At 40.7% G+C, this 12553-nt stretch overlaps 1 protein-coding gene across 1 annotated transcript in view; it reads right to left on the bottom strand.

Moving 5' to 3' along the window:
* Positions 1 to 12553, bottom strand: part of SERGEF (secretion regulating guanine nucleotide exchange factor) — a gene marked incomplete at both ends in the record, with an annotated part of 152863 nt that overhangs the window by 112904 nt on the left and 27406 nt on the right. The window contains one exon of the mRNA XM_084263491.1: positions 2878 to 3038. Coding sequence (XP_084119617.1) covers positions 2878 to 3038 — 161 coding nt within the window. The remainder of the gene's footprint in view (positions 1 to 2877; positions 3039 to 12553) is intronic.

The following is a 12553-nucleotide window of genomic DNA, read 5'->3' as shown; positions in this document are numbered from 1 at the left end:
TTAGTGAAATTTCAGATCTCACTTTAAATTAAAGCTTGCTTTAATTAGAGAAAAGGTATGATGATAATATGGCTCCAGGTGAACAGCACTGCATATACAAAATTACTCTAGCTGTTCTTTCCATCCAGCTTAGCAAGAAGCTCTGCACAATGATTTCTCTCTTGTTTATTGCTGCAGCAAATGTTTGCTGCAATGTGAATGACATGCTGAACATACCACAAACAGTAAAACGATAGCAATTAGAACCAAAAATATCAAACATACTGGAAAAGCATTTTGACAAGGAGGAAACATTAAACCAGGTCTTTGTAGCATTTGCTAAATACAGAGGCTCATCATATTTCAGGCCGTTTGTATTTAATTGTCCTTTCATCTGAAGAGCAGTGGGTATGAATGCACATCAGGCAGCAGATGAGTCAGATGTTCTGAAGAGGTCCAATCAAGGACGCCCCACAACACAAGAGCACTGCGTGCATAATGCCTCACACTACTGACTTCGTCTACTGACTGAAGTTTCTTTTCAGTGCCTCATCCTATTCCATGGTGGATATGCACCAAAGCACTGAGAGGAAAATAATGAATAGGCCTGCAGTCACATAATTCAAAAAGCTTCAACACACGAGACTCCAGAAACCTGAAGTCCACACACTCTCTTAAAAGCTGCCAGGAAGACACACTCAGCTTAGTAGGTATCTAAAACTCTGGCTTTTGCTCTTCCAGTGTTTCAGTGGAAAGTAAAAAAAAAAAAAAAAAGTGTTCATATTTCTCAAGGTCAAAGCTTCCAAAAGACTTTGTCAGATGAAGTCAAAATGCACAATGGAATACTTCATTAACAATGCTTCAAAAATCAGTTTTTGCAGTGGTACACAGACACATTATATTTATTTCCACACAAAGAAAGGAGAATCCATGGACTTTTGTGGCAAAAGCAAGTAAGCCATGGGTATGGAAACAAGGAGCAGCACAGGAGGTTATATCTACTGCACTGTCCTTGAAGTAAACTAGCATGCCTTCTATACTGTCCTCTAATCCTTAGATTAGTTTCTCCATTTTGGTTTCAACAATATTAACTCAAGTGCAGAGGCAATCAGCAGACCACAACTTTGCCAAAAATTCAGTTGAATCATTAAAAGTGATTTATAAAAATAGACCATGGATAAAAGTCACTAGCTGTAATCCTCAACTGTTAAACTGGCTCTGTGCAGTAAAACATGCAAATAGGAATTGTTAATTCAAGGTAAACATTGAAAAGAATTCATCTTTTCCCTATTCCTTTTGATTTAGCTCAAATCAAACCCTGTCTCCATACAACAACAAATGGAAAAAGGGATAGTTTGTGTGTAAACGAAAGCCAGCTCAGACACTACCTACCCTACACACTGCAGTTTAATGCATTTTTTAAGTATGAATTTTAGTTCTGGCATTATTCTGTAATCTTGAAGTGAAGCTCTTTAAGCAATTTAAGCTCTTATTATCTGCTTTTTCCTTTTCTCATCAACACAACTCCTCTTAGGGTACAAATGATGCTTGCTCTTGATCACATTCCTCTTAAATCATCTTCACACTGTTAAGCTCTGCTAAGAATGATGCCTGCTCCAGAACACTGCCGTTGCTAATCACTCAAATCGCGTCTCTCAGAAGGTCTATAAGGAGGAGCAACACTGAGGACAGCTGAATAAAGATGAGATTGTTTTTCTCTTCCTTTTCAAGGAGCACATCTGAACACATTCCTTCACCTTCACAGATCACTTATCCTGCCAAGCTTCAGTTCCCATGTGCAACAGCTATGGCTGCCTTGGCTTTGGGTTGTATGAACAGCGATGCAACTACACACTTGAGGCATTGCCTGAAGCACAAATGAAAAACAGCATGAAACAGATTCAACAATGATGGTCTCTATATATAATGTAGCAACAAAAGTAGGGATACCTATCTCAAAACAAGAAAGAGTGAGTTGAGACTCAGAGTCAACACTAAGCAAATTATTCATCACTGCAGCATCCTGGGCTCTGAAGCTCCACTTCACACCTGTGAGTGCACACACGGACATAACACTGATGGGAAAGGGCAGAGGCTAACTCTTCTAACCAGTCTCACCACGGGAGACCAGGAGGTGGAGATGCAGTGCATACATTGCAGTTGAAGCTGTCAACCTATACTTACCCATTGCATCTTGACTGCCAGCTACCCCAGAGGGAGACATTTACCTTTTGACCAGTTATCTGCCCCTTTGACTAGACATGCACATTGCCTGCCAGCAGGCCAATTGCCATGTGCTGCCTCTCAGACACTAAAAAGCCAATGAAAAGGTCTGCAGGCAGTCCAGGTTGCATGTTGTGCTAGACAAGAGCAAAAAAAATCTTCAGTAAAGCTTTCTTTCTGGTCAGCTTTATGCTTGATAAATCATTTGTACCAAAGTAGCTATAGGAAAAGAAAGCCTCAAATATCACTCACAGATATTAAAAGGTAGAGAAATAGCTCAGAAGCTCAAGTATTATTATTATTTATCAGTTAGACAAAGGCCATTGTCTAAACCACTACACAAAGGGCTTCAGACAAAAGTAGTGCTGCAGCTGGCCAGAGTCCCAGCTCATCTCTTAGGCTCTACTGGAGCTTCAACTATCTCCTCCTGCACACACTGATACCTGAGAGAACACAGCTTCTCCTGCTAATGGTAATTCTTGTTCCACCAAGGAAAAATCAGACTTCAAGAAATTTTAAATAACTGAATCATATTAACTTCTGAGCTCACAGGAAGAGCAGCAAAGGCTTCTGATGCAGCATTTGAATAGGTTCTATTAGGAAATTGTTCTAATTATTTAATGCACACCAAAAAAACCACCTGGGGAGAAAATGATAATTAATTTTGTTCTTTACCTGAGATGCTCCATTTAGGCAAGGCACTGAAATAGGGGTGTTACATAACAGTCCCAAGCGCTGTTCAGATGCTGTGCATGTCTCCGGCCCATCAGGAACCACTGCGTGCCTTCCAAGTTGCCCATAGTCTGCTCTGCCCCAGGTAAATACCTTTCCAGTTTCTAAACACAAAACACATTTCAAGATTACTTACTCACTAGGTTACTGGAACATCTGGATACCAATTCAAACACAGAACACTTTTTAATGCATGTAACCTAAACCTTCAAAACCTTTGAGAAAACAAACTTACTTCTGGGAGCAGTAGAAAAAATACACTAGAATTAGCTAAAGACATATTACAATATACTTCTATGCAGTTATTTATACTTCAATAACTTGTTTTCTTGCAGAGTAACTTCTGTAGGGTGGTCTGGGATATAAATGAAACCATGTCAGTAAAGGTGCATAGCCTGGACATTCTGCACACAACAAACATGTTGGTTATACAAAGGACGTATTTGTAGCTTGAGAAGCACACCCAAAACAAAAGATTCTTCACTATTCCCAGCCTTTGCCATAGAGACATCCAACCATGTCCTGTATTTAACATACAGTTTATGCTTTCCTGATAGAAGTTACCTTCTGTCACAACTTCTGTTAGCAGAGTAACAGCCCTGAGGACAGCAACTGGTTAGTCAGGAATACCACCACAGCTGTCATTCTGCACTGGAAAGGCACCGGTTGTTTTCAGAGGAATCACATGCTGGCCAATGAAAGATAACTTGAAATCAGCAGTATTCTCTCCAAGTTCACCACTGTGGGACTGACACCCAAAAGTCCATTCTCCAGCATGGACAGCATTCATAAAGCAACACTTTTTACCTTTGGTTCCCAACATTTAAACGAACAAAAAAAACCCCACCAAAAACACCACACCATGCTAAGTGACAGGTTTCTTTTCTTAATGAAGTAACTAGATCTCTGCAGGTAAGTCAGGAAAACAGTATGTTCTCAACTCAGCTTTAACTAAAAGCAGCAACCTGTATTACAGCCCAGAAGGAGGCAATGACCTTGCATTACATACACACTTCAGCCAAGCCTCAAACTCCTCTCCAGAACCGAACACAAGTTATCAAGTCGTAAGTCAAAGGATACGCATTTCAGGAAAATATGACCAAGTCAAGCAACTCAGTCTCAACACACACCTCTCCTCTTGTCAGTCAATACATATATACTCCACAGACACATCAGGAGTGGCAGGAACAAGCTGACACCCAAAGATGGGTTTTCTTAACATGTGCCATAACACAAACCTTTGGAAAACTTAACACCTCCCTTTTCCTTTGGGTGCTGTTACTGTCTTAAGAGGGACACAGGTGGGCACCTGCTGGTTTGTGGCATTTAAGATGGTAACGTATCCTGTAAATTAAGTTAAAACCTCCAACTTTGTATATTTAAATAGATAAGTATATGCATTTTCCTTAGAAATTTGCTAGCAGTAGTATCTTGTACTCCAATCTTTGCAAGGGTTTTTCAGATGCATTCTCAGTTCACTGATAATACTTCCCCTGAAATAATTACATGATAAAATTAGTTGTCCTTTTCTCTCAAGGACACAAAGATTTTCTTCCTTTGGAGCTTCCTAGCAGTTCAGGGAAAAGTTGAAATCAGTCACATACAACTTCTGACACAAGTGAGGTCTTTCAATATAGTAGCTTTGTTTTCGGATTAAAGCATTAAAATAACTTTCATTAAGAGAACTATCAGTGTACCTTTACAGAGATCAGGAAAACAGTTTGCAGTTTAAGAGACATGCTTGGTTTTGGGTTGACTTGGTTGGACACCAGGTGTCCATGAAGCTACGCCGTCACTCCCCTCCTCAGTAGGGGTGTTGGGGAGAAAAATAAGATGGAAAAAAACCTCAAGAGTCAGTATCAAAGCAGTTTAATAAAGAAGCAGCAAAAGGCTGCCCATAGAAGCCAAGGAAAACCAAAAGATTTATTCTCTGCTTCCTATCAGCAGGCAATGTCTGGCCACTTCCCAGGAAGCAGGGCTTCAATACGCATAGCAGTTGCTCCAGAAGACAAACATTGTAAATAACAAATGCCTCCTTCCTCTTAGCTTTTATTCCTAAGCAGACACTGGGTGGTGTGGAATATCCCTTTGGTCAGTTTGGGCCAGCTGTCCTGGTGATGTCCCCTCCCAAGATCTTGCCCACCCCTAGGCTCCTGATTGGGGTTGGAGGGAAATGTGGGAGACATCCTTGATGCTGTGCCAGCACTCCTCAGTAGTAGCCAAAATCCTGTTGTGATTGCAACATCTTGCTACCTACCAGTACAGAGCACAGGAATATGAGGGCTGTTACAGGGAAAATTAACTCCACCCCAGCCAGACATGGAGGTAGTAGATTTTCTTTGCAGTCTGTATAGATCTCTGCTAAGAACAGCGGCAAAAATTCTGCAAAGACTCTCCTACATCAGTACATTGCACAGCAAGTTTGAATGCGGACTAAGCTTCAGGCTTTTACACCCAGATTACTGCAGCTACCTAGAACTTTTAGTGGACTGGAAACTACAGCCAGGCAGCTCTATTTTGTATCAGCCAAGGGAACTGAAACTGAGTTTTATGAAATTTAAGGCCAGAAAGAATTTCCATAACATCTAGTTAGATCATTAATATACAGCATGCTCTCAGGCCCTGTTCAGACATCATACTAGTCCCCCCATACACAGGGCAGATAGGTAGATGTTCCTCTGAAGGTTGACATTTGGGGAAAAAAATTCCTTCCCCAACCACACTTGGTGCTTTATCTGGACCCAAACGTGAACAAGAAACAGCAGCCACTCCTAACAACAATGATCATCTGCATCATCACACCAGGGTACTGTTTCACCTTGTCTCAAGCCTTCATCTGCTGATGGTATCTGGATTCAGACAAGGCATCCTAGAACCCAGTGATGGTTCAGCCCCTAACAGTGGCTGAGCACCACATTCCACTCGCTTGCTCCCAGAGAAGAAAAGAGCCCCCAAATTACACTTACACACAGTGAGGTACTGTGTGTTATCAATGACCCAACAACACAGGCTGAGCCCACACAGAGTACTGCACCAACACGAGGACTGACCTGACACCCCAGCCACACTGACTGCCCTGAAGGCACCCAGCAGCACCCCTTGCTGACCAGCCCCTTTTATGGGGGAGTGATGTCAGGTGGTGTAGAAATAGCCCAGGCTAACTCAGCTCACCTGGGCTGGCTGTTTGGGGAGGTTAATTCTGGCCTGGCCAGAACCAGGACAAACCTCAACACACCTGGCCAGTTACTCACTGAGAAAATAATAGCCATACTCTGCCAGTGACCAGCAGAAACTGGGGAGCAGCTGACATAATCACTACATTGATGATGAGCTGCTAGAGCAAGTTCTGTGCAAAGCAAACAATACTGTTCCAACTCTGCCAAGCGGCAGTGAAAGGTGGAGAAAAGCACAGTGATTTACAGCTTCTTCAGCTGTAAGTTCAGAGCAAAACACCACAACTCCCTACTGTGAAACTAAACTGCATACATAATTTCTCCTTATGAATTAAGGGCTAGTGAGTCCATCACCTGCCCCAAGCTGCTGTCTCTGTGTTTATCTGGTTTTACTTTTCATAAACTATCTCCCTGCAACAGGATTAATTTGTCTAACTACAGTTGACATACTTATTGTTGCCATGCTTATTCTGTCTTTAGCAATGACTGGAAAAAGCCCCTTGCTCCACTACCTTGCATCTCTTCCATGTGAGAGGGTCTATATAAGTTCGATCATTGGGCCTTTTTTTTACCCCCCCTGCAGGTATCTGTCTCCTTAAGCTTCACTCCACAATTCTATTATCGGATCAATTTTTGAGGTTGAAATTTCAACAGTAACACAAAGCTGAAACAAGAGTGTGATCCCAGTGGTTTTATTCAGTCTAACAAAGGCTTTAAAACTATGCTCGTCTCTATTATTGCAAGTTACTTCAGGAACTTCAGAAGGCAAGTGTATTTGAAGGATCTAAACCAGACAGCAATAATGCTAAGCTACAACAAAACATCTTCCATCCACAGATTCTATCTTCTTTCACTGGCCAAGCAAGCACAGAATTACTCATACAAAACCAGACAGAGCCCTTTAGAAGAGTGCTAAGTGTTTCTGTTTACAAACAGAAACAATTACTATTAAATTTTTCCTTATTTTACCACTATAAGGAAAACCACCACTTCAGGTGGTTATCAATAGGCAAACATGGAGAACATCTGTTATAAACATTAAGATCACAGAACCAGAGGGTTCTCAGCTATGCCTGTTCTTAAGATCACAGAATCACAGGGGTTGGAAGGGACCACAAGAGATCATCGGGTCCAACCCCCCCTGCCAAAGCAGCTCCCCAGCTCATATTGCACAGATATTCAAGACTCATCTGGATGCCTATCTCCAGAGATGGAGACTCCACCACCTCCCTGGGCAGCCTGTCCCAGTGCTCTGTCACCCTCACTGTGTAAAAGTTCTTTGCATGTTGGTGCAGAACTTCCTATGCTCCAACTTGCAGCCATTGCCCCTTGTCCTGTCTCCACAGACCACTGATAAATTTTCGCTTTTGGGAAGAACTTCTCAAACATTTAAAGTTTAGGTAAGCAACCAGTTCCTCCTCAGTGCTTGTCAACTCAGTTCTCACTTCTAATCGGCAGAACCTCATTTCCCACACTTGCTCCTGTTTCTGTTTGGTGAGCATACTCAGTCTCCTGCTAATGGTCCTGTTTTTCAGCCAAACACATCTGCCTAGGGATCCTTTAGGAAAAAAAACCAACACTGTCTTGTCTGTGAGACAACCTAACAGAAGCTGATTTAGAAGTGTCTTCTCTGTGAAATACTGATTATACTTTCAGAAGAAAAAAAAAAAGTCTCAAGTGGAAATTTCAGGCTGAGGTAAACACCAATGCATGGAAAATTCCAACCAAAAAGGTGAAAGTTTTGTCAAAATCCTAAGCAAAAGAAGTCACCGAGTTATGACAGAAAGCACTAAGCAATTGTAATGAGAGGTATTGCTACTGTGTGGCTTCTAATATAGATGGTATTTTAAAGTGTTCTAAGAATATTTGAGAAAAAGACATTAGTCATACAGAGTAAGGAGGCTGCAGGATGAATTACTTAAGAATGAAAGGTGATATAACAAGGAGTGTTGGTCTAATATTAGACTAGAACAGATTTTAATTAGAAGTCAAGAAAACATACACAGTGATGAGTCAACTGGACAGAGTACATCAACCATGGAAGTGGCTGAGGCATCAGAAAATGAGGTATTTCATACCAGACTTTATACAGTAAGAGGGCACAAAAGGAAAGAGTTATTCCAACAGCTCGTGCAAAAGAGCCACACAACATTGGAAAGCTTTTCCAGTTCTTTTAAAACCTTGATCTTGCCATGTTCTGAGCATGGAGGCTCCAACTCAACACCTTAGCTATGAATGTCCACACTGTCCCAGACGACTTACTTCACTGTGCTCCTTTTTTGGCAGGTAAATGCTACATCAAATAAAGGCCAGAAAGTTCAAGAACATTTGGAATTATGGAGCAATAGATATAACTGATTCATTCTGTGTCATTCCAGTGTACAGGAGTTCAGAAAGCTAATGCAAAGGACATAGGTCAGAAGATTTTAAGACAGATTCCCAAAAGCCCCTTAAGCAAACAGTACCTACAAGAGCATGTTACATCATTTGAGATTCTACATGGTCACACAGATCTAGTTTCCTCCTGCTCTTTGAAGTGTAAACAATGCAGTCTACATCAGTATACATACAGCAACAAATCATCTCAAACACATGCTCACATCCTTCACAGAATACAGATGAAGGTATGTGCATATTCAAGTGCTTGCAACACTATGCTACGCACTCCACTACCAGAAAGGCTCCTTTGCATTTTCTTCACATCATCCTTCTGTCCTTACGCCATCACAAAGCACAGACAGTTGACAATGGCCTCAAAATTACAAGTTCACAACCTTTGGAGTACTGCAAATCCAGCAACAACGCATAAAGCATGTGTAGTTGCTTCCTGCCTGACACTGTAGCTCTTACTGTGCTGCTTTATGGGTGCTGCTGAGGCTGTAGAGCAAGTCATTTTTCCTTTTTAGCACTTTCTTAATCACTCTGCTCAGCCACATAAGCATTTGGAGAGGATCAGCAATAAAAATATTTAGTTTTAAAAACAGGCTGGTTTCTCAGTAAAACACAACAGACAAATAGGAACATTAACATTTACTTATTTTCACTAGATTCAGATTCATCTTTGTATCAATTTTCCTGTTCTAAGATACCATGATTGCACTAGTGTTACCTCCTTGAAGTCACTATCTGGTATCCAGACAAGATTAGAACTATCCTTTCATAAATACTAGATGAAAGAGTTCATATAGATTATCTTAATTCATGGCTGCACTAACAATTTCTTTTTAAATTAACTCTGGATATTCACGCTGAATGCTTAATCTCCTTCAGACTTGATATAGGAAGTTCTAGATAGAATTTCTAATGCTTCCCTTCATATGAAAAATCACAAAAACTGGAATTAAAAATTGACATATGGACACTGCCTCTGCCTCCTTCCTGCCCCACACCTGGCAAACCAGCCTTTCACACAACTACTAATTTTTGCTGCCCTTCAGGACAAATACTGATGTCCTTCAATTATTCTGAGAAACTTCCTCATCTACCTAGAAACAACCTCTGTAGAGGGTAACCTTGCAGAAAAACATTCTTCTATCCCATCCCTAATTCCTTCACGGCTGAAGACAGCTTTACTTCAGCAGCTGGAAAACAGACATCACTACCACACCTACGGTCTAACGCCTATACCTGTGCATGGTTTCAGTACAAACCACAATTATCTGTTCTGATAGAAGTTTAAATGGCCCCTTCATCCCCTTACACAGGAGTTCAGTGTACCACAGCTTCCCACATCTCTTAACACATCTTCTATGGCCTCCTTACAGACTTCTGCATCTTTATGTAATAGGGCACGCTCCTGAATGTGTTCCCATGCTTATTTATAATAGTGATTAAAAACACATGGCTAAAGCACAGATCTATGCGCGGTACTGTGGCCATGCCTCTTCAGGACAATCCAGACAAAACAGCAGCAGCATCTCAGGATGTCAGCAGCAGTAAAAGAGATCATTTCATCTGCCATTTTCAGCATCCTGCTGTCATCAGTTGCAATACATAACGTGTTCTAAATAGTCCACGGAGCATCTACCAAATATGTTACAGTTCACAAGAGCTTCCCAGCATCCTACAAAGTTTTAAACCCGCAACAAAAGGTGACAAGTGCCACAGGAAAAGAGTCATAAGAACATCACCAGTCCCCCCAAAATAGCTGTGGTTTTATCAGCTAGAAGTCCTATACTCTTCAAGCAGGCCAAAAATTCTTGCCATTCTGAGCCACATCAGATGTCCCTAAATCTGATAACCAATTTAATCACAAGCATGTGGGCAAGATAAATGAAGAGATTCCACACCACTTGAATCAGTGGATCATCCATGATCCAAGCAAATAACTGGCTTTCTACTGTGACCCACTCCTATTGCTAAAAAAGAGAAAATTTAAGAAATCAACCTAGAAGACAGTTATGCATCATGAAGAAAATTCACCCAAGCAGGAGGAACTCTATTGCATGGCATTAACGTGAACAGATACAGCATCAGAGAGCATCATCTAGTCTCCCTTGAGAGCCTCCTGGAGATATTAAAACATTAAACATCCAACGACTCCTATTATAATGTGATATAAAGGAAAATATCAACTGGGCAGATAAAAGCTAGGAGGATGCGAGAGACTCTCCAAGAGAAGACCCTGGGACTGTGGCAGCCTTCTACCATGGACTAAAAAGTTCAAAGCACATACTGAGAACCCCTTAGGCAACAGTTTACACCAACACAGCTTGAGAACCAAATAGTTCTTATCCCTAGGCCACCAGCCTTCACTGTGCTTGAACATTTTGTCACAGGGATGATAAACCAAGCCAAGGACTGGTCTGGCTGAAAACTAGCCTTGAGAAATGGGAGCTTGGCAACAGCAAATCTTGGTAAAAGCAATGCTATATTAAGTCAATGTAATACTCCCCATGATAAGCTAGAGACAGCTTGCAGCTTCACATCACACATTAAGTTCATCATGCACTTTGCCAATAGATCCATCTTTACCAGGACTGTCAACACCATTAAACATCTAAATGGCTTTGGCTTTCATTCATTAAAAACCAGGTATGCTTTTAATTTTTTGTTTCCATAGTTACAGCAAGTTTGTCTCAGGATGGGAAATGTTCAGTTAATGGGATTATTCCCATACTTAATAGCATGCTTCACTGCTTTGAAAGATTGGTCAAAAATAAGTTTTGAGTATGGCAAATTCCAAGACTCTCCAAAGACTTTGGAAGTCCTGCCTCTGGGTTTGAGTTTTAGATGGGATAAAGGATGTTTTGCTTTTACAAGAGAGACTGGAAACTTGAAGTACCATACAGAGCTCTGAATAAACTGAAAGAAAATAAAATGTAAGTATTTAAATGCTTGTAAGTTTTGTTCATACTACCCATACCGTGATTTTGGCTCAAAATAGAAAATGCAGAGAGGAGGTCACGAAGTCCATGAAATCATAAAACAAAGCTGCAAAAGGTGGGTGGGGGCAGGGGGAGATGATAAACTATCACACTTTGCATTCAACCTGCTAGATGAGAAAATTCCTTTCTTATTTCTCTCCACTCATGATTAGAGTCATGACAGCCTCACCAGCTGTGCCTCTGGCTCATTTTAAATTCAAACTACGATACATATCTCACTTTTAGACTTTTAATAGCAATGCCTTAAAATGCAGATTGCTGGCTAAATTTAGTTACATGATTAAAAACAAATCTAACTCATCTCTACCCAGCAAACATAACTGCTGCATTCAAGGTTCAATAGAGGACTTAACTCTTCAGCTAAAAACAAAGTCCTAACAAAAAGAAGGGGAAGAAAAAAAAAAGAAAATCAAGACACAATTTAGTGATGCTTCTAAAAAAGCAGGATGCATAAAACATTAACCAGCTATGGAAAACTATCTGCAAATGCATCATAGTATACCATAGGGTTTTTGTTCTGTACTTCTGCAAATAAGTTCTGCACTATGCTACTACAGCAGTATGAGTCATAGACTTTTACTGACATTCTATATTTGTATCTCCATGCCCTTCTGCACTGTTATATGCTTTCCTCCATATAGACCTCCCTAACCTGGAATTTCCTTTCTTCTGCAGTTTAGCATCTCTTCCTCTCACATTCCCCAGAAAAAACTGGATATTTCTTTCTAGCCACTTATTCAATTCTTTCTGGGCACCATTTTGAAAAAGCAACACCCTTGAACTAGTATAACACAAGACATGTTTTTATTCATTCACAATTATTTTCTTGTGCCCTATTTCCTACTCTTCGGAAATGGACTGCCCAGGTATTCACCCCCTTGGAGGAAAGGTGCAGGTCTTGTTTCATTAGACTCACAGTACTGTGCTACATTCAGAGTTTAGAATGTATCCATGTTTTCTAGCTCATTTTTTGAAAAGCATTACCTACAGCTTTAATCTTGCAAACATTTGTGAATCTCCCTAATTTGAAGAACACAAGTAATCCTGCTACTCCCAATA

Source organism: Gallinula chloropus, assembly GCF_964237585.1.
Source record: "Gallinula chloropus genome assembly, chromosome: 4".
Taxonomy (NCBI): Eukaryota; Metazoa; Chordata; class Aves; order Gruiformes; family Rallidae; genus Gallinula; species Gallinula chloropus.
This window is presented reverse-complemented; position numbering and strand designations above follow the sequence as displayed.